Genomic DNA, 27740 nt, shown 5'->3' with positions numbered 1-27740 from the left:
ACGTTTACATTCTGTTCTCGACGTCGCGTTCATTGTGGGGAGCCATTACCCTTGTCCGCGCTAAGCATCGTGCCATATTCCCATTCGCGCCCTAATACTAACAACATTCTCGTAGTTTTAAGTGAAATATTATGAGAGTAAAGACCGAAATGGACGACGACGAAAAGGGGTAAGTCTGAATTCTGTATTAGTGCACGCGTGAAAGCGTATTTCACGTGAGAATCCTCGATCGACGCGTTCACGGACCGTCGGGTTTATTGCGTGGGATCTCCATTTGCGTATTGCAGTTACCTCGTATCTTTCACTTTCCCGTGCTGTGCTCGTGATCTTAAATCGTTTTTCTGATCCGCGTTAAAAGATTATCGGGCCTCGCACGGTCATGTACGATTTTCTTGATATGCGTGGCCAACCTTTTTTTACTCCAGGCAATAAGCGGTTCGCGATGTATAGTTTCCCACGAGAGGGGAATGTATTTCACCGATGCCGGTTCTGTATAGTATTACTCTCGTGCAACATGACCTGGTTCTTCTCAATTATATACGTGTTTTTGTTTTTCGAAGACGAACTACGAGTACGATGGCCAAGGATATCGTTAATTTTCGGCACATTATTTCGGTGTGAAAGTATGCTACTGTATCGTCGCTCGTTATATCCTTCAGTTCTAGATTCTCTATTTTTATGCTCTATATCCTGAAAGAGCAGAGCATTTCGGAGCTCCCTTGCTACGTGATTTTCTTTCACTACGGTCGAACAATCGTGATTATTGATAGGCAGTATAGATTCATCTTTTCTGAGAATTCTCATTGCCGATTGAGAAAATACGTTACGAAATATTTCGATTATTCGGATCATCAACAATTAAATCCGTAGTTCATTTAGTTTCTTATATATTTTTAAAGTACGTGATTAACGTATAGTGTGTCGCTGGTAGACTCCTAGAAAATCATTAAAAGAAATTTTTATTACAGAAAGTTGTTTGTCGGTGGTTTGTCCTGGGAGACAACACAAGAGAGTCTACAACGTTACTTTGGCCGTTACGGTGAAGTAATCGATTGCGTTGTTATGAAGAACAGTGAATCTGGCCGTAGCCGTGGATTTGGATTTGTAACATTTAGTGATCCAGCCAATGTTCCATTAGTTCTTCAAAATGGACCGCATCAGCTTGATGGGCGCACGGTTAGTATAAATTGGAAAACAGATATGAGGAAGATCGAAATTTGAAACATGGAAGCTTATAATTATACATTATTTGTCCTTTGTTACAGATTGACCCAAAGCCATGCAATCCACGTACGCAGCAGAAGCCGAAACGTAGTGGAGGCTTTCCGAAAGTTTTCCTTGGTGGATTACCAAGCAACGTGACGGAGACCGATTTGCGGTCATTCTTTACGCGCTTTGGGAAAGTTATGGAAGTTGTCATAATGTATGATCAAGAGAAGAAGAAATCAAGGGGTGAGTACAATGTGATCAATATTTGTATATACACATACACAGACATACTGGCGTTGTTTACAATGGTTCCCATTCAGCAATCTGTATCATAATGAAGTTCAGCATATTGTCTTATTCAATGATACGTTGCACATTACATTAGCATTTTTTTTTTTTACATAATTAATGTGGGAACTATAAATAACAATGCTCTCTACATTCAATGTAGGATCATATCATTTATTGTATGATCAAAAGTATAGTCAGAATTCTTGAAATTCCTCAAAAGATAATATTCGTTATACAAATACGATCTTAAGTACGATATCAACAGAAAGAATTTTAGATCTTCAACAAAAGATATCTATGTATATAGTCGAATTGTTGTAACAGTCATATTACTCACTATGTACGTAGTCAAAAATTCTGACTTGAATGCAGCACAGCCATTATTTAAAACATTATGTTAAAATTTTATCTATTTATAAATACGGAAAAAATACGAATAAACGTTAAAGATAACAAGTAATTAATTAAAGTAAAACATGTTTTTGTCCTTAAGTNCTTTTAAATATATTAAAATATTATTAATTTCAATGGCTTTTTTAATATACAAAAGTTTTTTGTCTTAACATTAATATTTTGTAGTTAATTACGACTATTCAATTTTGGTGGCTGCATTCAAGAAGTTCGTTTATTTGATGAGTACAAGTATAAAGCAAAACTACTTTTCCGTGCATCTTTCTAACAATCTTGTCTTGTACAATTAATATAATAATGTGCATTGAAAAACATTCATTTAACACAATGGGTATACAGTTTTTGGGGGAGGGGGGATTAGTAGATATTCAGTAATTAGTTTAACAACTGAAGAAGAACGTTATAATTCCGTGTATATATACGATATTCCGTAAAGTGGAAATTTCGTCTGTAAATTTTACATCAAGTATTCGACAAGCTTCTTTAAATCAGCCATCATAAATTAACTAGTTTAAGTGCTATAAAGTTACAACTCAAGATGAATACTACTGTGTAAATATCCGTATAATAAATACTTGAAATTTTAAGAAATGCATACTCAGTTGGTGCAGAAGGATTCTGTGTAATTAAAGTATTTTTCCAAATTAATGGTAATTCAACGCGATAAGTATAATTGATGTAGCGATCAGTTTGTAAAAATAAAAGTTAAATAAATAAAGCGTCATGCTGATAATAAAAAATATAATGGATGGGGGTCATATAAAAATATTTCTTGTATAAATATATGGGGCCCTTTTTGATATTCTCTCTCACGTTTGGACGACAGGATTTGGGTTCCTCAGCTTCGAGGATGAAGATGCCGTGGACCGATGTGTAGCCGAGCATTTCGTCAACTTAAATGGAAAACAGGTATAGCATACCTATACACTAGTATATACATTATATTACTGTAATGTAAAATAATAATAAGTACGAATGCTATTAAAATTTATTGACATGTATATCATAGTTTTACACAATAATGTTGGTTATTGTACTTATTTTATTTTACAGGATTTTCTCATCCTATGTTATTTTTAACGACTGTATGTTTAGTTTTTACTATATAAGTATCAATCTAAACAAGAAAAACCTCTAGAATATCGTATACGTATCATGCGTTATGTGACAAGTCGAAATTTAGCATATATTTAGAATTTATGTAAGACTTGGCGAGTTTCAAAGGTTTAATCATACGGTTATAGAAAATAATAATTAAGGTATTAAATAAGGATTTCTGATTGAGATGAAAATCTTATTTAGTATCTTTAATTGGTCCAAGTCGTCCACGATAGACGATGACAGTTCTCTACAGGGATCGTTTCGATTCTTTCTGATTGCAGGTTGAAATCAAACGTGCAGAACCACGAGATTCGTCTAGCAAAATGAATGATAGTCACCAAGGCCAGTGGGGACCACCTCAACAGGGTGGCCCTCCGATGGGTATGGCTGGGAATATGGGACCTATGGGTGGTCCGAACGGGCAGATGGGTGGACCTATGATGGGGGGACCGATGGGTCCACCAGGAAATATGATGCAGCAGTATCAGGGTTGGGGAACCAGTCCTCAGACTGGAGGATATGCTGCTGGGTACACTACTCAATACAACTCTCAGGGTTGGGGTGCACCTCCCGGCCCTCCTCAACAGCAACAAATTCCGCCACCACCACATCATCAGTGGGGTAGCAGTTACAATGTCCAGCCCGCAGCAGCTACTCAAGGTTACGGAAGTTACGGTGAGTGTTTTTAGACAAACTATAATATTTTATTTTTTTTTTATTTTTGCTAGGATTTAAGCCTTTATTTATTCAATGCGGCAACAAAAATTAAAGAAGATAGTAATTTCTTCTTTCATGCGAATCGAATTTTCCTCATTTACTTGAATAAATATTACGCGAATTGACGCGTCATTAATTATAAAATAGGAATTACCTGCGACGTACCTTCATGTTGTACGTATTGAATATGTCGAAAGATTTTAATTAATGTTGAAATAAATGCAACATGATAAGTCATTAATTTCTGAAGCACGACACGCAATAAAGTTGCGATCATATATATACAATATAATATCAATCCTATCCTTTTCCCATCTATCCCTGGAAGAACTATGAAGTTGTAAAGATAATAATAGAAACATGATAAAGATAGATTTCTGTATACTTTTTCTTTTGATAAGGGAGGTCATTATGGAAAGAAAATACAATAGGTTATTGTGAATATCAAGCACATATCGAAATTATATCAAAACGGATTCATTAATCATTGCTTCGAATTCTTCTTATTGTTTCAAATTTTCACAGTTTTTTGTTTGTTTTTTTGTTCATTGAGTATCAGTCCAATCATTAAATCTCATTATTCTATCATCTATGAAGTTCATGCTTATTTTCCTAAGAGAGAAAATCTATGAAAATTAAATCCGTGTTCAAAAGTCGTAGACTCACAAAACATGTGCAATATATCTTTGTATTATACATGTATTTTTATCGCAGTGACTCGACGATTTACCTATCGAGACGAGCAAACATGTACATTCTAAATCAAACGACATTGAATATTAGTGCCACCAAGAAATATTGTATAAGTGAATAAAGTATCACTTCAGTGCCAAGATGGTCACGACTGATGAAAATTGCAAGTCTCTAACTTAGTTCAGCCATCATATTTAATACAACAAAATAATTTAAGTACTTTTGAATAAAAGATCCATAACGATACGATAAACTCTCTTCAATCTGTGTTATTCAGTCTCCACTAAGTTTATTCGTTGTATAAAGCATCCATTCCTTCTTCAGTAATGTTTCTAATGATAAAACTACTATTTGAATGATTAATTTTCAAAATTTTCTCGACCATAAGTGTACATCGTTTAGTAATTGTATAATATGTACGTCGTGCTTGGCACTAAAGTGGTCGATCAATTTAATAAGAAGAAGCTTTAGAGAAGACGGTGATTGGTGACACGTGGTTAATGATCGCAGGTGGGCCGGCAGCGGCCGCTTCAGGGGGTTATGGGCCCACGGCGGGTACTGGCGGGGCTGCGGGGGGCGGGCCCGGGGGTTCCTGGAACTCCTGGAACATGCCACAGAACGGGCCCCCTCCTGGGACCCAACCACCACCTCAGCCCCCTCAGCCCAATTCCTCGCAGCCTAACTCCAACTCGAACCCCTCTGGCCCGCAGGGTGAGTCTTCAAGCTCAGTCAAACAAACTCTTTCCTCTTTTCACCCTTTCGCATCATACAGCTCCATTTTTACTTAATCGAGTCTGTCTGTAACTTGTATTTATTATTTCATGGTCTCCTGATTTTCTCTTCTGCCTGTTTCTCTCTGTCCGAATTAAAAACAAAACTTTTTTGGAATAATTAGTCTAGTAGAGAATTTTTATTGTCATACACGTTTGCGACCAGAATGATCTTTATATCTATTAACGATTTATTAAGCACGCGGCAGACAAGCATGAAAATTGTAATTTGGCGTGATACAGTCAATATCATGCTTCGCTTATTAACAGTATTTTTTTGTTGCGAAAATATTATTGTACCATCGAATGTTTTTTTTAATCGTTCGAGAATGTGGAGACTGTTCAATGATGTCTGTGTTTGTTAACACACAATTAATTGTAATTAACTAACGGAGTTCACCAAGGAATGAGCTTTTCATGCATAAGGGTTGGAGGAAGGAGGATACTGAAGAATTTAATGATGTTGTAATCGAAGGAAAGAATTTATTTTTATTGAATATAAATAAAATTTGTGTCCTATGTATAAGCTCCTCTATAGCTCCTTGCTACCTATATTTGCACATTTATTCATTCGCCTAATTATCTGATAGATAATTCCGTTTTACATGTTCCTTGCGCTTTGTTTTTCTTCTTTGCGTATGAAATTCTGAGAGCATGTACTTCTGATTGTATAAATTATATACGTAAACTTGCGTAGTATTAATGCAAATTCAATTAGAATTAGTACGACAATTGTATATTACGTCAATTTATATGATTTCTTAGTATGTAATTAAAGGTATAGAACTATGCTTAGAATATTTGGTGTGCTTATGATTGTTACACAAGATATAGAGAATATCATCGTAATATAATTATCGGCATTTTGCATTTATTCATCCACTACATCATTTCTAATTTTGTATTTCTTAATTTCGAGTCGATTCATTTTTTGTTCTATGTAAGTCAATACAAGTATTTTCTTTCTATTTTCGTTGATTGTTTTTTAATGCCTCCCGAAACTGGTAATTAGTCACTATTCTTTTAATTATGATACTGTTAGAGTAGAATAGGTATTTGGAAACTAATTCGTTAAGTGTATGGTTGCCTCTTCTGACTTATTGTAATGTCATTGTAAAGTGGAATATAAAGATTTTGAATTTTTTAAAAAATAACTTGCTCTAATGTAGTATAATGCAGTCCCAGTGTCATCCCTTCCGTTTCCTCTGTTGTCTCTTAGTGCTCTGTTAAAAATTCATGTTTATCCGAATTTTTGCTTTTTTTACATTTTATAAACGATCTCTTTTTGGTTTAACTACTTCGTGCTTATTATTGAAAGGTAATGTCGATTGGTATATTGATTCGTTTGTATTCCTCTATCGTTATGATTCTTCGCTTATTTTATTTAGTCATTATTTCTTATGAATTAACGTCTTTCGAGTATTTCATTTGTGATTGTCCATGTCATTTTTTATTTGCACGTATCCGTAATGTCTTTTTTGCAAGTGTACTTATTTGTTTAAATTGATAATTGTCCATAAAAGACAAAAGCAATATAGATATATTTTAGATGCTTTTTCGTACTGCTGTCTATCTATTTACCATTTACAAATGTGTGATTAGAATATTCCTCGCGCACATTGAAAGCGAATTTCTGTCAAAAGTGTGATCGGATTATCTATCGATAATTCGATTAACTAAAGTATCAAAAATGTATCTTTACCGTGGGGACTGTTGTCCCACGGCTCTTGAATAAACGAGACGAGAGGTAAGTGTGAAAGTTCGATAACGGGTTGAAAATCAATGTTCCAGGTGATATGTATTCACGTCAGACCACCGGCTCAGGTGCACCTGGGTCCAGTAGCAGCTCAGCTAAAACTCCGGATTACACTGGGTACTCCGCATATGGTAATTACGCTGATACCAGTTACCCTCAGCGTTCGTATCAAGGAGGAGAAAGCAACCAAGGTGGGTATGCTGCCAGCGCCCCTAAACCCCAGCAAGGCTTTGATTTCAAAGAGTGGCCCACCTCATGACCATTTTAATTGACCCGTGATGGAGAGATGCGCTGAATGGCTTGGCCTTGCTCGTGGGTTATTTCATATTACATATTTTAAGATACACAGAAACATACAACATTGCGAATCGATCGTGAAGATTTCTGCTCGGATCCAGAGATATTCTTTGGATATATTTCTACAATACTTTGGAGTTCCGAAAAATTTATTTTAGCTGCGTTGGAGTTATATTATTTCTTTCGTCAAGTTTGATACTATTTCTTTTTTTTGTAGAATTTACTATACCAATTAAGCGATTACGTTTCGCATCGAAACACCGTAGTTGAAATATTTATTTATTGCAAACTCGTTCGGGAGTTTTCATAAACAGTTTTTACAAAGAATGTCTCGGTCGAGCTGTAGCGTCGTTCGTGAGCGGTCATAGCATAATAGTTTTTCGATTGATAAAAGTTTGATACTTTTCGACATATCTTTTTTAATAAGTTCATACATTGAAAATGCATCTATCCAACTTCGTGAAACGGGAGTATCGGGGAAAAAGTAGTGTCGGGTTTCTCGAAACATTGATTTCATTGATCGCTCGTGAGAACGGCCCACGATCTTATCGGGTTTCAAAACTAAACTAGCAACAATTTAAGCCACATGTTTATTAAAAAGTAAAACGTGGGGGATATAAAAATGGCAAACGAGTAAAAAATACAAGAAAACAAAAAAAACACCCATGGTGCAAGCGAATTTTGTATGGCACTGGGATAGTGGGTAGGAAGCGAAATAGAGAAGTATTATAAGAGTTAAATTAAACTATATCGGATGAAATAGTAATGTGAGATGATGAAGAAAAGCAAAGCAAAAAGAAAACAGATGCGAGTGTAAAGAATAAGGAATATGGTGATTATTAATTACTTAACAGCATTTAAGCAGAGGTGAACGAGATTTCGTTTTTGAGAAACTTCTTCTCAGTGGATGGCACAAATTTCGATGCTTGTTCACCTCGTTGATAATTTTAGTGAACACTTCAGTAATTTGGAATTAAGAAAGAATATTAACTAAAAGGAATATTATATTACGGTCTCTAGTGGAAAGTCAGCGATTGACTTATACGCTCGAGACACCCGTCCCTCCACGATCTCGTATTTATCAAAATAATAGTTTTCACGCAATGGATAAACGACCGGAAAAAACGTAACGAGTAATTAATGAAATAATTAAGTAAGGTGTTCACACAGGCTGACTTATAAACTAAACTAAGGGATAGTGTAAAATAGATCATTTTAACGTGATGTATGTATATCTATAATTCTACGACAGCAGGGTGCAGTTTTTTTAAGCATATATATGTGTATATATAATATATATATACGTATATAATTTTCTCCTCCTTTTTTCTTATTTTGACGTCATATCACTAGTAATATTTTAGGCACGCGAATGCCTAGGTCCTCGATTTCGCTTTTGACTTTCTCTAATTTAGATTATCTGGTCCTTTTCCGTTTCCATTGATCCGAAAATGTTTATCGTTTTTGGAAGGAAGAGGACGAGAAACAAAGCGAAAAAAATGAAAGAACGATAATGAACTTTTAACGGAAAAAAAAAATTTCTATCATAAGAACACGGACCGTCAGATGGGTTTCTGTATGGTCGTAATGTATCAGATATGAGAACTAGTTTATTTTTTACCTCGGATTTATAATAGTTAATTATTAGGCACATTTAAGGCTACAATTATTGTTACTATTATTATTACTTCTATAATAATTATTATATTACTATTACCATTATAAACTATTTACAGCTATTTACCACTATTTACTGTTGCGACTGCTCCTACTGCAACCATTATGATTGCACTACTATACACGCTATTATTACTATCTACGATAATTAAAAAATATTGTACGATGATGCTTATAAGTGTTTAAATTCTAGACGATTAGAAACGAAAGAGATCATGGTATCTAACGGTTGGAGGGAGGGGTATTTGTAATTTTGTGCGATACACTCGGCGGGGGGCGTCGATCTGAAAAGTCTACCTGATTAAATATATGACTTAATTGTATTTACTCTGTAGGATTTACCATAGTTCTAAACAAGGAATATTTCGAAAAAAATGCTCTCAAATGCTCATGTTTATTACTGAGCGGGTCGCGTTGTGTCTTACTTTGTCAATAAGAATCGCAAGTATTAACGCTAATGTAATTTTAAATTTTTCACGAGGTCACAATATAATCAGTAGGTTACAATTAATAACGGATCACCAATTTGATTAAGATTCCTCATTATTGATCTCAATACGATTGGGTTGTTCCCCTTCACAGCATCTAATCCTTTTCTTGTCAAATTGTTGCAACGTATCTTTATCAATACCCTCCAGTTTCTTATGATGTGAATTCAGAAAAAGCGATCGAGTCTTCGAATCATTGATAGGAGTTGAAGTCAATTGATCTTGTACTTATCTTAATTGAAACGGTCGTCGGGGTTTTATATTCGGTGCATTTAATTGATGTTAAACTCGGTAGCATCGTAGAAACAGGGATACGTAAAAGTCAATGGGACGATGAGGAAACATTAACAAACGCGACTCGTTGAAACTCTTGGGATCAACGCAATAACACGTTTACCGACTAAACTAAAGACAAGAAGAGACGAGTAGGGAGCTCAATCAAACAAAAACCTTTTTACACTAATTGTTATGATAATTACACGAACACGTTAACATACGTACTCTAAACAAATACACGTACATTTATACACGTACACTACTACGCGCATAAAAAAGTAAATTAATTAAACAGAGGCCACACAAGTTACTGAATATCCAAATAATAGTAAAATAAATAATGTGCAGAAATAGACGAGGTAAATAACAAGCAAAATGGAAATAATGATTTTGTGGTTGTTCTAAGTAATACGTTATTTAATATCTACTTGAGAGACAAATACGGAGAGAAAGATAGGGAGCGCGAGAGCGGGAGAGAAAGAGAGAGCAAGAGCAGCAAATTTAAATAGGGAGAGAGAGAACAAATTTATCTCCACGGCTGTTTTTTTGAGAACTTATTTTATAAAGTAATATAAATAAAGAAACGTAAAACACGAACCACTAGTAATATCGACGATGATTATAATTATTACTATTAACTATTATTCCTTAATCTATTAACAATTTTTAAATAAAGTTAAAACCGATAAATTTAAAGAATTTTTAAGTATATACAAAAGCGTTGAGAGAATATGAATTATAACGCTTGATTTATAGACGCGTTAACGATAATTAATACGTTTGTTGAAATCAGTAAGCAGAGTAAATTAATTTGTATTATAATTAAGAAGTCTCAGAAGGATGGTTAAATTATTCTAGTGTGAAGGACGGAAAATAATAATGATACAAAGTTAAATGGCTGCCTTGCCGCAATTGTATATACATGTATCTTAGGGTATGCTGGAAAAAGTATAGTAGTTGAAGTGATTGAGCGAAAGTAGTAGCAATGGATTTGCAAAGAGATAAAAAAGAAAACACAAGGCGACGACAAGAACGTAAAAATTTAGCGGGTCTATTCGAATGATTGACGATTAATAATTGTAACAGATAATATATTTAACACAATATTATTAGTATTTTTCAATACAGAGATAATTAACGTAATACGTAGCAAATAGGTGGAAAAAGAATACTTTGATTCTAGCTGTTGTTATTACCAGTCGTGATTTCGTATTTTTACGAACTACGAATTCCTCTCAGGGTTGTTGTACTATCTTTTTTCCTCATTTTCCTGTTTTATCATTCTTTTTTGTTTTGTGTTTTTTATGTTCTCCCTGTCTCTTAAGCTCTTTCGGAATCCTTATGAGTCCTAATATTTATACAGTTAGGTTTGTGACTTGTTTCCTCTTCAATTTTTCACACGATACTGAACTCAGTATTTGAACAAAACATTTTCGAAATGTTATGGTTTTTATTATAGAACATTCATAGGACTGAAACACTCCTCTTATTTTGTATAGAGAGATAATGTACATTTAAGTATTGAAAACCACAGACAGCTTGTAGATTTAATTTTTCATTATTTTTAAGACACTATGAACACAGGGAGAGTATATTGAATAAATTCTATTTTATAATCACATTAGATATGTAATTTCTACTCTTTTTACACTTTTACATTTTTTACAAATTTTTGTTTTCTCAGTATCCCTTTTAATCTATTCCCTTACCGCGTTTCTTCATGCATTTTGTAATATCTCATCGTCTCTTATATTTTGTTGTTGTTCTTCCTTTTACAATGAATTTTTTTTTTAAAGTTATAATCTATCTTAGGTAATTGCCTTCGTCTTAACTTAATTAGGTAATGCACGTATTGAATCCTTTTCTCCTTTAATTTAACGACTACGCATGTTAGGTTGCAAGGTAACGAAATGAAATGAGTTAAGCATACAATATTTAAGAAAAAGTCGAGAGAAACGATAAATATATTATAATTCCGGGGGCGTTACGTGTCTATTTTTAAAGTTAATGCATATTTGACGTCCCGCTCACTGAAGACTGGTCATTATAATTAAATATTATACTTAAAATAACTTACTATTCATAATTGTAATCTATACGAGAGACAGTTTTTATCAATGAGTTCATCTTGTATTTTTAATGACTACATTAACGTAATTATATAGTTGGTACTACAACGACTTATTGGCCATTGCATTTTTACGCGCTTATATTTGTATTTCAATTGTTTCTTCAACACACTTGCATTTCCACCCTTATTGTTTGTTGTTTTATTAAGCGGGAGTAACAGCGTCTAAATTGTACATACATAGTATATTCATCACGAATCGGAACGAGATACGAAGTTACGTGGGCATTTCTCCAAGTTGTAAGGAATAACGTTCGGAAAGATCTGTTGACCATACCTATATTTACTTTACGAAATATTTTGTCTCCTGAAACGAAGCACAAAAGGAGAGTATCGGTGATAAGTAATACAGATATCACTGCCTGAGCATGTTCATTGCCCGATATCGGTATGCTTCGTTTGATCAGTTAACGGCCCCAGAATTTTTGTGATTTCTCGAACCATGTTGCCAAATGTGGATTCATTACCGTGAGATACAAACTGAAACGCATTGAGAGAAAACATCGATTAAAGTTAGGCCTTGCTGTTAATTTGGTCGCGTTTGAATGGAACTATGATAGAAAGGAAAATAAAACAGCTGGCTGGTAGAGCAAAGAAGGAAATGTTTGTCATATATGTATATGCATATACAAACGTACACACCCATTAACACACAGATACACACCGCGGATATTCTAAATTACGTTTACAGTAGATACACTTAAGGTATTAAATTCTAATTACAAAGTAATTTGCCTGCGTATCTGATAGGACATGTCTCATAATTGTTGTCTTAACGGAAGGCCCTGTATAGTAGCGAAAGAAAAAATATAGAGATCTAATAAAACAAAGTAAATACATAAATAAATAAATAAATAAACAAATAAAAAACGAGAACACACATTGACTCTTACGTAAGAGAGAGAATATTCTAAATGTACTACGTTTACGTTAAGTGCCCTGCTATAAGTGCGAAAGAAAGGAACTTTATATCGACGTATAGACGATTATATAGGCGAATTGTTCAAAGACACGTCGTGTGCGCAAAAGAAAAATCGACACGTGTACATACACTACCATCAATCGACACACATGTTCACACACCACTTCACACTACATAATGCTTCACATTCAGAGATTAAAGGTTGGGGAGGGAGGTAAATAGAGTAAATGAATAAAGTGCGAGGAGAGAGGAAAATTTCTGGAGATTTTTGACGAAACCGTGAGTGCATTAACAGGTTTAAAGAACGATCGAATAAGAACGAGTACACGTAAATAAGAGTTTTTCTACCTAAAACGTTACTTGAGAGCCTTTAAACTAAAAAGGAGAGAATACGAAAATAGACGCAATTAAAGCTAACAGCAGAGTCGCTATATTCATTTTGCTCGCGAATCCGAGAGAAAAAGAAAATAAATAAAAATATTATTCATTTTTAGTGAATGGAATTCCTACAGTTTGGAATGCTTTGTCTCGCAATTGAACGAACAAGAATCGATCGATCTACTTTTATCATATTTTAGTGTGAAGTATAAGGTAAAATAAACGTAAAGAAAAAAAGTAAAACAATGGTGATAACGATTGTAACGATAATAAATGAAATTGTTAACCGTAATAACATGACCTGTATACTTGTAACTTTTAGCATTATATTGATAAGATCGGTGTCCCCCCGTACGAGTTAAACGATTAGAATATTTGTAGTTGAACGATAGGTAAACGTGAAAACGAAAAGGAAACTAAAGCGATTTAACGAAAACGATATATGTTAGTAAGTTACATTGTCGCATCGGCTGACCGGCGGATAGGCATCGTCGCATTGGCCGATAGAGGAAAACAGATACGTGAAATGTGGTCTGGTCTATGTGACTAGATGAAACGGCGAAATAAACGTATCCATGTTCATCGTGTTTTACCTCAGACTAAGGATACACATTTAAGGATCTTTACGCTCGCACGCTTTCTGTCCATCTTATTCCCAGTGCCCCGGTTTAGAAAACTCTCTGTATCGAGAGGGGTGTCCGACGTGAACCAATAAACGTTGCACGAAGAGACAAATTTTTTTTAATAAAACAAGTTGTTTCATTCGCTGGGAGTTAGCATGGGTAAACTCTCGTTCTCAGATATTAACACGAGCGACGTCGGATACCCCACTGTCAGCACAGTAGCAGTAGAAAATATACCAGGCCAAAGCGCATTGTCTCTAACCTTAAGGTATTCCTTAAGGAAGAGTTGAAGTTAGATGTAGAATCAAGGGTGAAAAGGAGGGGTTAAAAGAAAATGAGAAAAAAAAAACATGATAAGATAAAGAGAGAGGGGAAGGAAGAGATAATTGTATAGGAGGAATAAGCACGAAAAAGAATTCAGAGCGAAAAATATTAAAGAGAGAGAGAGAGAGAGAGAGAGACAGCGAGAATGAGAGAGAGAGAGAGAGAGGAGCAGTACGAGAGAGAGGACGTGATGATCATTATAATATTATGCGCGTTAACTGATAGTAACGATCTAATGAACGATGATGATGATTATTATTATTAATTACTACACTGTGACACATATACATACATACACACACGTACACAGGAAAAGAGGAGATATTGAGAGAGAACACACGTTTACATTACTATTTTCTATATATGTATACATACGTACCTTTCATATGTATGTATATATATATATATATAGATATACATATATTTCCATATATATAAATATATATGCTATCTATATTATTCATTGCAACGTATATGTATGTACACGCACTCGTATGTCTGCTCGTGTAAATGTATACCTTTAAAAAAGCAGGAGGAAATATATCGATGTAGGGGCGTTCGTATTTCTTTTTTTTTATGAGGGTGTGTACAGTTTGCGTGCACGAACGTTCGTGCACGCATGTTACATACATATTAACTTCTATGTATATCATATATATATACACACTTCCGTACACAATTTACCACAATTCTCATCAACTAGATTTTGTTCTTTTCTCTCGATGATGGGGAACATAAAAAAATACGATAGAGGGTGGATATTTGTATGATTAAAACGAAAATATACTACCGGTCAGTGCTCAGGTCGTAATAACGAACGAGGGAAGGGAAACGGACGGAGGGAAAGGCAGGATACGAATACGGGAGGGAAAAAGTGAAAGTAAACGAGTGTACGAATGAAAAAGAAGGCAGTTAACCGCACTAATTAGAGAGGCGGGACTAATATATTTCCATAATATACAGCATTCGATTAAATTGCAATCAAAAACCAGATTTTTCTGTACAGATACATGTAATTTAATTGATTTCGTGTCGTCGTTTTAACGATAGTTTTAGCTTTTAGTTAATTCGATAACTAAATTATTTCTTGAAGACTGAACGTAGTCTTATCTCCCTAAACGATCATTAATACGTGTTATGCATCGTTCAACATCGGTAATGTCGAATTGGATCACGATTAATTCAATTGAATTCAATTCCGTTTTGCCTAACAAGCCATGATACCGATCTATTCAGATATACGTAGTGCTCGAAAACGACATATATATGTGTATGGTGTACATGCACAAGATCATTTATGAATACGGGGAATTATTAATTTTGCTTGCCTCATTATGGATATTAGGCAAGCAAAGTAGAACAAATGTTACTACACACATATAGTAGAGACGTGTGCGTTTATAACATGGTTCATTATTTTCAATTATTGCTATTTCTATTACAGCCATTATCTAGTTTCACCGTTTAATATGTAACATTAATTAACATTATTGCTGCCACTGTTCTCTATCTTTCATCATTGTTATTATTACTATTGCAATCTACAATCACATTTTGCAATACTTTAACCATTTCGGTAGCTGTTTTCTATTTTTCTTACACTGCTGTACCTACATTAGGGGTTGGACAATTTTAAATGTTCAGTATCACACATCATAGCAATATGTTTAACGAGGAACTTCAAAGGGAAAGACTCTATTTGCCGTGTTCGTCGTCACATTTGCAATCGTGCTCGATTTGTTCGAGTGTACCATTTACTTTCCCCGTGCGAACGACGCGATAAGTTGAGGGATAAGAATAGTCCGTAAATCATGTTTATAAGCCGAGTTGTTAGCATACAATGTGACGATCCATAAAAATGTTTGATACCGAATAAGGGAAGTGTCGAAGCAGAAGGGAGAATAAGAAGTCAGATGTTATTTTGAAAAGCTCCTAGCAATTTGTTTACTTTAGCATTTTCCGAATACGAGTCGTCGTCTCTTAGGATACTCTTACAATTAGAATTAAAAGGAAAGAATAAGAGGAAAACGAAAGAGTGTAAACTGGCATGATTTTTTTAATCGTTTATAAGGATTTCTCGAGTAACGTATACCTCACTGTACATATAATTAACCAAACCGTGATTTTCAATGCGGCGCCAGCTGCTTCTTCTTTGTTCCTGGTGTTCCGAAACGTGTCCGTCGATCCTTTCGTAAGAAGTCCTTTGCTCGTTAGCTAAAGTATTGCAGACAACAGCTACGTCGCCGGTCGTATCGCCGACATATTCTACTTTCCATCGCGGTGCTATAGACGTACGCGCGTTACCTTACGTATTACGTGTTACATACTTAAACGGTAATATTCCTCTAACGATGTAAAGAATTATCACTAACCGCTAAGGGATTAAACAACGTGTTACGAGAATTTTTCACGCTATAGTTAAGCCGCGCGTCCGCATCCGTTCATTGCCTTTTTTCTACGTACTTTTGCGATCGTGAGTTACTCGAAAATGAAAAATATCAAAGGGGATATGAAATGGGCGACGGGAATCCTATGGGTAGCTCACGTTTAGACCGTTCATTCTTAAGTAAGTCAGCCTCTAAGCAATTTGGGACCCGAAAAAAAAACGTTCTTCAATCAAGTACTAGTTAATTGTAATCGTAATAATTCTTAGAGATATCGGAAAAGGACAAAAGTACAACATAAGAAACGACTGATACGAGGGAGTTGAAAATTGGGGCGTAAAGGAGAATATACGGTACAGAGGTGGTGTAGAATTCTTGATTAAGAAAGAACCACAAACGAAGCCTTAAGAAATAAAACGAAAACGATACTTTTACCCTTTGTATAGAGTCTACTGGTTAATGTATTTAGACGGTACGTCCAAACAAAAGAGATACAAAACTTGTTAGAATGTTATTACGGATATTAATCAACCAATCAATTAATTAATTAATTAAGGGATTTAACGTAATGGTTAATTGTCGAATTAAATGAGCCACCGTTCTCGGGTTGATGATCGCACACGTACATCCTTATCAGCTGTATTCGTGTCAGAATAAGTTTGTAACCGTTGTATTTAGGAACTCGCCGCGACGAACGTGACTGTCACGAAACAACAATTTTAAGAATAATGTTCGCGCTCGAACTCGCAAATGTGACGACCACGAGGACAAATAAATTTTGTTTATTTTAATCATCGATTGGGTCGCGGATCAATGAAACGTAGCCCTCAATTTATACACGCAAGCATTTCGTTTGATAAACTTAATTACATAGAAGATCGCATTGTCCTTACCGCAGACAAGTTATACGTAAATAACAGTTCGATTATTAAATCGGCATACAAAACGGGGTGTGACGCAAGGTTCGAATAGGCACGATGTTTACGAATCCTGTTGTATGCGCATGCACTAATCTTTTTACCATAGAATTAACTGTTTGTACTTTTAACGAGTAATATTTAATGTTTCGATGTGCATGTATTTAAACTGGACTAAACTTGTGTACGTAGATATAGAGATTACGAGGATAGAAACCGCGTATACATATATACTAACGTAAATTAAAACACGACGAAAGATCAGGGCCGGCTGGTGGTTGGAACGAATTTTCCTATTGCAGCCCGTATTTAAGATTCCCTAATTTTATTCACTAGGGTGTTAGTCTTAACGATTGAAATTTGTTGTTCCCTGAGCCACGACTGAGCTGTTAGAGAGTAAAAATAAGTTCGCTGAAGGCTGAAGTGAATAAAATAATTCGTTTTACTTATTATTACATGCATGTCCCACGAAACGGTCCTAATAAGACTGACACTTTCGGACGAAATGAAAACCAAAAAAAAAAAAAATAAGAGGAAAGATTACTACATATATGGTACATGGAACTGTACAGTAAATACTTTTTATCGTAAACAATTCCTAACAGTAAGTTTTAATTTTTCGTTTATAAAGCCGGCACTCCTTGCTTGTAATTTTCGCTCAGCAAAATGCGTCCAACGACCACTGCCCTTTAAATTGAGAACAGTTTTAGCAAAGGAGAAGCCTTCGACGGAATTAAAAAAAGGGGGCGAGGGTTCGCGACGGGGAAAACAACGTAACGAAACTTTGAGAACTATACAAAAATGATGAATCTGTGTACCTTGACCGAAGGGAAACGCCTCTGCTTTTTCTCCTACGGGACGCGCGTCGATTTGGAAATATTGCCGGTGCCACTTTAGGTTTAGGGTTACAAATGCGGCGAAACAAAATGGCGAAGAAACGTTGATAAAACTATTAAAGATAAAGAAAAAAAAAGTGTCAAAGTACTGCTACGATTTATCGAACTATTTACTATTTACGACTAGTAACACTTAAACGAGGAACTGTACTGTTGTTGTTATTATTTTCTATTGTAATTGATTAACACGGATTACGAGCAATGGCTTTACTATTTTCTCGAATAAATAATCTATATCTACAGCTTCTCGAGCGCGTACCAGCATAGTTTAAGTTTATAAGGAGGATAGAGGACAAAATGTGTAGCGTTTAATTAAATTATCCGACGTTGTGCGTGAATGAAAAGGCGAATGAGAGGCGGGAGAGGGACTGGGTATGTAAGCAAGCGAAAGGGGAGTAATTTAATTGGCGTTATGCGAGAGAAAAGGGATGAATGATGGAGCGAACGAGTGCGAATCACTTTGTGAGTGCTGGGGTGCGGGTAAAGTGAGAGAATAAGAGTAAAATAAAACGGGTCGCAGTTAACGTAACAAATAGGAAAGAAGGACGGGTAGATAGATAAATAAGCAATAGTAATCAGTCTAAACAGAGAATTATATATCTAATTGCGCGAGGTATTGACGATCGAGCCTCGAGGCCACAGGAACTTTCAAAATACTAATTAGAGATGGACGCCTTTTCCAAGGTTATTGTCGACTATCACGTCTATTATATTTAAATAATAGTTAAATGCTATCTAACGTTTACGGTCTAGTTTACTCGGTAAAGGATTAAACGGAAACTTGTTACCTCCGCCTAAGGATAGATTGTACGAATCGACAAAAAAATCGTAGATAGTAAGAGCGACATGAAAATAAGCTAAGTTATAGTAACTTACGGACATAGAATTTCTCGGGGTAGGAGGATCGATCAGTTACTTAATCGAAAGTACACCAAAAGTGCTGGAACAGGAATCGACACGGTAGTCCTGAGAGAAAACGAGCAGTTTTTCATTTTCGCCTAACGTGCATTCTTCATAATAATTTTTTCTTCTCGCTCTTGTTTGTTGCAGGATTCCTGTTAGCTGTAATATTGGCGTTCGTTTTTCAATATTTTTGGTTGTTTCATCGCTTTTCTTCGATGTTTCCAAATATTATTCAACGTCTCGACGAAACGACAGGCTCTTAGAATGTGTCTTAAGCGTCGTACGACTGTCGCTCGTACGATTCTAGTAATCGTAGAAACGCGAAAGAGAGTGTTGTGGCTCGATGAAAAGTGTGAATGAGTGTGAGTGAGTCTGAATCGTGTGAATGCGAAAGGAATGAATGGAAGGATGAGGAAATCCAGATGACGTTATAGATAAATCGATATAATTATTGATTAAGGGATAAGTTGTGTACAAATGTATTATAAATTAACGATTATCCACAAAGTACCTTAAACGCAGAAAGATGAGGGGAAACGAAAAACGAAGCTCACCTTGACTTAAAACACGCATGACATACACACAATATTAAGTAGATTTTTCTCCATCTCCGTTTTTATACGGTTTCAACCATTTTTGGACGCGGCTAGGCCGCGGGATTTTTTTCCTCGGCCGTGCTCTTCACCGGGGGGGGGGGGGGGCAAAACAAGCGTAGGATCAATAATTAAGATATCGATTAATTACCTAATTAATTAATTAACGCGTACGAACTCGACGTAAGAACCGTTATGTAGAAAAATATTAAAATAGAGCGAAACGAAGATATTTTTAATGAAACAAACAAATGCCAACCATTGTGTTCTCGTGAGAATCATAATAATTGTTCTGTAACTCTTAAGTGAAAAATGAATCGCGTATCTAAGTCGTTAATTAGTCGTTGTAATTTTAATTTTTTCGTTAGGGAGCGAGGTGTGTATTAGACAAGTGTACGAAAGGAAGATAAGAGAGGGGGAGACTGTGAACGTTATCAAATTACCGATTGGTCGGTGAATTGGTCGAGGTGAAACGAGAAAATTAGACAAAAGAATGAATTGGATTGCGTATGCGTGAGTCGAAAGCCGGCGATGGTCCCATCGTTTGGCCAGAAGCAAATTGTGAAAGGAATATGATTTGTTGTGACTGAAACGAGAGAAAGTTGGGTGACTAAGTGAACGTTTGTTGAAGGGGACGAGACGATGCGCGAAAGAGAAACAGGGGTGAATGCTATTCGTGTGTAAGTGTGGTCGGCGTAATTGCAAGGGCAGAGCGTGTAGAGATAAATTTTTGACGTTTAAAGGACAGAGACCTACAGTGACGATGACAAGATTTTCTAGTGATACGAAGCAACATAGTTTGTACGCAATGTATAAGTGGTGCCGTTCGGTACCAATTCAGGTTTAAGGTTTGCCAAATCTTTAATAAGTAAAAGAATATTTAAAAAAGAAGATAAAAACACGCGAGACGATGTAAAAGTTTATTAAGCTGCATTACGTGTATAGTGCATAGGGAGTACTTGCATTAAAAGAATCATAGCTAAACCGTTAGTGTTTAAAACGCGACGATGTGATGCAAAGTGTCGGCGCAATATTTCCAAATCGTGTCGCAATTCTCTTTCCCGCGAACTAACTGGAATTTCTTTAGGACACTTCTTACAGTTAATCGTCAGCATAGCGAAATTCCAGCCATGCTGATTAGGAATGAAAGTCAAAAGATAGTTGAACATATACACAGGCAGTAATCCAATCGTACGAACTCTTATTTTTGAGCAATTAGTTCTTGTTAGGAAATTTTATTCGCCAGTGGTGTATACGAGTATACACTCGATACGTGACGAGGGAAGGGAGAAAGAACAGAGACTAGCGAATAAGTTTTGAGGAATAAGTTTAATAGCGGACTAAACATCGTTATCTAATTTTAGCGACATTAGTTAATCAGATAAGGCCAGAAAGAGAGTGATTATCAAAGAATAAAGTCGAATGTCGTTGCGTGTAGATTCTTGGTGTTAATAGTTACGCAAACGCTGAGCTAAACCATTATAAAACGAGTAAACGAAAGAAAATACAGACACACAACAATGTCCCTTGCCACTCGTGTACGTTGCTAGAGAAAGGAAGTGTCAGATACGTAAACCTCATTGTTTATCCACCGGGGCAGATTGAAATTAGAGACAGAACTAGGGAATGAATAGGGGAAACAACACTGGGTGGCTAGGTAATGAAGGGGAGCGGAGAGTAGTCAGAGAATATCCCAGAGACTGCGTGCATGCAAGAATTTTCATTAGAACGATAAAAAAAGAAATAAAGCTCTCCGCGATTCGCGTTTGTATGTATGTATGTTTATCGTGTTCAGAGTGAGACAAAGGGGAGATTAATTAAGAAGGGTTGAATTGCGATATCAGGGTGTCGGGAAATGTTTAATTGGGGAGGACAGAATTTCTATATATGAATTTTACTGATTTTTACTTTATTTTTACTCGATGAAACTATCTATTTATAATATATAAACTTTATTCCTACCCGCTCCCCTCACTCCCAAAACGACACATAAAACAGTACTACTGTACCATTACTATTACTACTACTACTACTACTATTACTACAACTACTACTACTACTATTGCTACTACTATACTGTAACTACTACTATTATTATTATGATTATTATTATTATTATTATTATTAATTATTGTCATTATTATTATTATTATTACTGCTATTCTTATTCATCAATACACACATACACACATACATATAAATATATATATTAATATACTTAACGGTGTTTCTAGTGGATTAATTGATTAATTGATACTTAAGATATTATAATATTAATATAACAATTATAATGATGATGATGAATATATATATATATATATATATAATTATATATAAATACATATACATATAATGAATGATAAGTTGATATGCTGATAATTATTATGATGATAATATAGAAGAAAAAGTGGATCATTATTCATAAAGTATATACTGGTATAGATTATGAAAATGATTAAATAGAAAATGATATTGATGAAAAACTATGGATCTTGTCAATCTAAAATCCAGACTATCTTTTCCCTTCGTTTAAAATTAATTTTCGTATTAAGTAGTTAAGTTTATTACATAGTGCCTACTTAAGAGGTTGAGAGACTTAAAACACTGCACGGTCAATGAAGTTATCGTTCTCTTTTTGCACATGCGCCGAATAAGAGGAATGTATGGAACTTTACGTTTTAATTTTTTTTTTTTTTATTCGTTCGACACATTATGTGCGTGGATGAGTATGAGAGTGAGAGCGAGAGCATGCGAGTNATTATGATTATTATTATTATTATTATTATTAATTATTGTCATTATTATTATTATTATTACTGCTATTCTTATTCATCAATACACACATACACACATACATATAAATATATATATTAATATACTTAACGGTGTTTCTAGTGGATTAATTGATTAATTGATACTTAAGATATTATAATATTAATATAACAATTATAATGATGATGATGAATATATATATATATATATATATAATTATATATAAATACATATACATATAATGAATGATAAGTTGATATGCTGATAATTATTATGATGATAATATAGAAGAAAAAGTGGATCATTATTCATAAAGTATATACTGGTATAGATTATGAAAATGATTAAATAGAAAATGATATTGATGAAAAACTATGGATCTTGTCAATCTAAAATCCAGACTATCTTTTCCCTTCGTTTAAAATTAATTTTCGTATTAAGTAGTTAAGTTTATTACATAGTGCCTACTTAAGAGGTTGAGAGACTTAAAACACTGCACGGTCAATGAAGTTATCGTTCTCTTTTTGCACATGCGCCGAATAAGAGGAATGTATGGAACTTTACGTTTTAATTTTTTTTTTTTTTATTCGTTCGACACATTATGTGCGTGGATGAGTATGAGAGTGAGAGCGAGAGCATGCGAGTGCGAGTTCCTTTTTCGCCTAAATTATATTTCGGTAGCCACGCCTTCCTATTATTCGCTCAAGCAACTGTTGAACGACAATTCTGCAGACTAGTTCCTTCTACTTTCTTTTTGTCGTCTCTGTTACAATTGGTATAAAAGACACGAGGAATATTGCAATTTTTTAAATTATTTTGCATAGCTCATTGAAAGTTTTACGTGAATTTCAGTTGCTGGTTCCTATTTGGTTTTCCTTTTTTTTCGGTTCATTACAACTCGCACGGGGATGTAAATGGTTTTGTTCGCCACAAATGCGTGAATTACAGAGGTGGTCCACTGTTTCAAACATTTTTTGTTATTTTACATGATTGTTTCCGCTGTTGCGGGTAGTCTTTTTATTGGTGCAGTGTTTTATGCGCGTCCCAACATACTCACCACGCCTCGAAACTGGTCAATTTATTAGATTCGCTGTACAGTGCAATTTGCTGTTTCTGTAACCGTTGCATAATTCGATAAATCGGAGAATGATCAGGTTCGAGGTGGCTCGGTGGTCTTCAGTACTTTAGGGGCCAACCATCGTTGCTTAATCATATTTCAATTGACAGCTTTTCTTGAATAATTTCGCAACACGCGAAACACGTCTCGCGTAGATTTAAATTACCTGCCCCTTGAGTATTTTTCCATTCGTGGGAATAGTCTCTCTATGGGATCCGTACGTATTTATTTTAAGCTTTTATGAAAGTGCAGATGGTTTTCACTGCGCTCTACAAAACCGTCGGAAATCCCGTTGATACTTTCGCGTTGCACAATGTTGTTCTCCACTCGTATTTCGATGCCTGGCGGAGGGCGTTTTAGGGGCGGCCCGCACCACCTAATTTCTTCCTTTATTTCCCGCAGACAATGCCCCGATCCCAAAGTTCAAAAACACCGAAACTGGCAGCCCGACTTTCATTCCGAACGGAGACGCAGCCCCAGGTCCCCAACGATTCTCCCTGACCCAGCACACGAATTATCATCCTTATAGACGCTAAGAAATAACCGATATGGCCAAACCAAAGATACACAGATGAAAGACCCTAGGTTCCTAAAAAAAGATGAGAAAACGTACGACAATAGAGAAGAGAGAGGTTGGCGGCGCTGTGATGGAGGAATAAAAGAGGTTGTCAGGTGAAAGAAAAACGACGATAGATTGCCGATAGCGAAACGCGGTCGAAACGACGTTTTTGTGGATAGTGGGCCGACCATTCTCTTTGCTTCCCTATGGTTGAATTTACGTCCACGTTTTGATATATTATTAACGTAAAATTGCTTTTATAGTGGTCACCTTTTTCTCGTCCGGCCCGGACGATAATTTCGTAAATAGCCCGTAAGACGAATTTATCTATTAAGAATTTATATAAGTTACGTGCAAGTGACGGGTGTGCAAGCATGCGTCCTTTTAAAAATTAAGATTACTTAAGGCTTACCACTTAGATCCGTTGTTAAGCTACTTATAATAAATTTTATCGCGAGACCTTTTTTAGATTTGTAACGTCTAAGTTATTAGTTATTTTTTTCTTGATTCTTTTTTTTAATTTATACTTGTAAATTTAGTACAAGGGATAGACTCATGGTGTTTATCGTCCTTAGATATGTTTAGAAGTAGCCGAGTTTTAGGTTGAAATTTAGAGTCCTCGTCGTGATTCAATTTAAAATTGTGTAAATGTTTTTCGAGATCAATTAACATTCCTTATTATGCCGTCAAAACTCGATTAAATTCCGTTAAACTGCATTCACCCTTCGCATCGACGTGTCGTTCAAACCGGAAAACGCAATCTAAAATTCGTACCTGTGAGTAGTATTGGAAAACTCCCAGGAGTTTTCTGTACGTAGTATTCGGTAGTGAACTCTAATCAATCCCGAAGTTGCGCGCGCTCGATGCACGCGACATATAAATAGTACTCAAGTACTTTTATACTAATTATTAAGGCCGCGATAAACAGAATAAATTTTGTACTGGAGATTGTAGGAGAGAAAAGAGGGTGAGAGAGGTTTGAATGATCAGGAATACGAGAATTCTATAACTCCCTGGTTTTTATCTCGTATATTTAAGTCGACAGTGTTTAGTCGATAAGCACTAGACGAGTAAGAAGATTAAGGACGTAATATAAGCTTTTCCTACTTGCACGTTACGAGACATTTTTGATAGAATTTATTTTTTTGTTGCACCGTCGTTCTTATTTTTTTCTACGATGTATTAGTGACAGTTAATTCTAGTACGTCGGTGATATTAATACAGAATCTTTTAACAAATCTTATAGAAAATATATTTTCAGAGCTTTATCAAGATTTCTGCTGAGAGATCGATCTTTCTACATCTCCAGTCCCCTTTTACGTTGTCGATACCGTTTCGTCATTTTTATTTAAGTTTCGCTGGCGCGTCGATCGAAGTCAATTATCCCGATTTGAGATGGATTTATTCCGTTGTCGCGTGGCCTCTTTAATCCGCAGTTTCGTTTCGTTCCAGTTTTTTTCTTTTAGAATAATTCTCCTTCATCGCAGCGTGGCCTCTAAGTCATTTTACAGTTTGGCCTGGTACTCGGTGAGATACTTCTTCGTATCGATTATCGAAGAGGTCGACCGGTCTCTTGATCAATTCCGTTATGCGGTCGACCTGTTCGATTATCACCGTCACGTTCAGTATCATCGCTGACCTGGTCGTCCGTCAGCGATTACACGGACCAGTACTCTCTGCTATCAGAGTACTATCTCCCTGAGCCCTTGCGTTTCCCGGGCTGCGTCCTGGCACACAGTACTACCTTCTTTTATACCATTCTAACAGGCACCGAATTTGGACCCTCGAGACTAGGAAACGTTCCCGCTGGCTCAGGAATCAACAACTACAACGGCGGTGGACCCCAAAGGGGTTATCCAGGACCCTCGTCCAGCTCCAACAATTACCATCCCTACCGCCGCTAGAAAACGGATTTCAGACGAGAGTCCGAAGGCCTCGCTGATTCGCGCGAGGTTCCGCTTTTCTTCCCTTATTGATCATCGATCGCAACTCGAATGCCACTCGCTGAACATATTCTATTCTCGCGACCGTGCGCGCATGCCAACGTGAATATGCCAGCGGATGTTGTAACAGAGCAAGATTTTTGTACGTTTTTTAATCGCCGGTTATTTTATGAAAAAAAAGAGCATCGATGTGAGCGATGATATCCCGGACGATATTTTCTTTTTGCGAACCTACCGGAGCGTAGATCGATTGGTTTTTCTCGGCTTTTCACTTTTTTGCAATTCGAGGCGGACGGGAATAGAAACAGTCCCAGGAGATCGTCGCAACGAACTCGCAATACTTCTGGCCCACGGGTGGAAAAGAAACGCATGTTTGCGAAGCGGACGTTGAAAACGTTCGTGGGGACTTCTGCCGGGGAAGGATCATTGGGAAGAGGAAGATGGGATGCTTGTCGATGCGTACACGGTAAAAATGAATCGAGGACCAATTTTTCTACGCGACTAGCGAGCTCGACGCGAAGACGGCATCGTTGATTATAGTTCTCTCACATTCATTTTAGGATAACGTAGTGTACCCCTAAAATAAGAAGCAAGGAGATTGTTAAGATATTTTTTTATAAGGATAAGCGATTACTTTCGGTCAGGCTGTGTCGACCGAACTGTTAAATTCAATTTATCTTCGAAGGAAGATGCGCGTGAACACCTCGGTCAGGTCGATCGAGAGTCCTCTGTTTATTTTACGAAAAGGAACTGAAAGATGAAAAATCTCACCGTTGTAAATGAGTTTCAATTTTAGACAGATAGGTATTTAAAGAAGTTAAATGTTTGTTTGTTGAGTAGTTCGTCCAAAACGAAATGCGTGTGTATTGTAATGTTTAGATTTAAGCATATTTTTTTTATACAAAAATTGTCGATTTATGGTAACGATAAGGAGCGATCAAGTACTTTTACGCATGACCTATCAGTTCTCTTGGCGCCGTCCTCTTTTTTCATTTTCTCCTCTTTATTTGATCAGATGCAAGCAATTGCAAAATTAGTAACGGGACAGAATGATGAAATTGAACCGTCGCTTTGAAATTACTTTATGACATATCATTTGAATCCAACGATATTGTTGTTTGATTGATACATTCTTTTAATTTAATAGTCGCGATCGACCAATCAATAAAAAAGAAGTCGACAAAAACCTAATTCTTTGTTTTTTTCAATTTCTGCCGTAGGAAGTTTATTTCCTAGACGTCCTGTTCATTTTTCTGACTGGATGACGCGAGGCTGGGACTTGAGGTAAAAGAACCGGAAATGCGCGTTTAACAGCGGTCACCGCTTAACGGGTCGCTATTATTGAGGGATACACTTTTTTCACAATTTATTAATTTAAATGATTAAAAAGGCCCATTGTCCTTGATTAAATCTTCTCTCCCTCACCTCTTTCTGTATCTTCTTTTTTTTTTGTTGTGCGTTTTACATCTGTACTCTTCTCTTTCCCATTTGTGGTGTCTGTTGTATACTATTTTTTTTTTTGCGTATTATTTGGATCTTCACTCTTTTCTTCTTCGCTTTGAGAATTTTCCTCTTTTCATATTATACAAAAATAT

At 35.8% G+C, this 27740-nt stretch overlaps 1 protein-coding gene across 4 annotated transcripts; it reads left to right on the top strand.

Annotated features, from left to right (window-relative positions):
* On the top strand, positions 1 to 27724 carry Hrb27C (Heterogeneous nuclear ribonucleoprotein at 27C). 4 transcript variants are annotated; one of them, XM_018037921.2, is made up of 8 exons: positions 1 to 169; positions 969 to 1176; positions 1266 to 1452; positions 2738 to 2820; positions 3294 to 3687; positions 4933 to 5133; positions 6984 to 7139; positions 27366 to 27724. In XM_018037921.2, exons 1-8 carry the CDS (start codon positions 132 to 134, stop codon positions 27431 to 27433), a joined length of 1335 nt encoding a protein of 444 aa, XP_017893410.1. In that variant the 5' UTR covers positions 1 to 131; the 3' UTR covers positions 27434 to 27724. The 4 variants fall into 4 exon arrangements, with proteins under 4 accessions (XP_017893410.1, XP_017893408.1, XP_017893409.1 ...); XM_018037919.2 differs by lacking the exon at positions 27366 to 27724 and adding an exon at positions 25970 to 27336; XM_018037920.2 differs by lacking the exon at positions 27366 to 27724 and adding an exon at positions 24046 to 24665.
* Positions 27725 to 27740: the final 16 nt, after the last annotated feature.

Source organism: Ceratina calcarata, unplaced genomic scaffold, assembly GCF_001652005.2.
Source record: "Ceratina calcarata isolate Rehan_Ccalc_2016 unplaced genomic scaffold, ASM165200v1 scaffold180.2, whole genome shotgun sequence".
Taxonomy (NCBI): domain Eukaryota; kingdom Metazoa; phylum Arthropoda; class Insecta; order Hymenoptera; family Apidae; genus Ceratina; species Ceratina calcarata.
This window is presented reverse-complemented; position numbering and strand designations above follow the sequence as displayed.

Coding starts and splice junctions, on each gene's coding strand:
- Hrb27C (XM_018037919.2), top strand. CDS start 132: ATGAGAGTAAAGACCGAAATGGACGACGACGAAAAGGG. Junction 5,134..6,983: donor GAACCCCTCTGGCCCGCAGG/GTGAGTCTTCAA, acceptor TCAATGTTCCAG/GTGATATGTATTCACGTCAG. Junction 7,140..25,969: donor AGGAGGAGAAAGCAACCAAG/GTGGGTATGCTG, acceptor CCATTCTAACAG/GCACCGAATTTGGACCCTCG.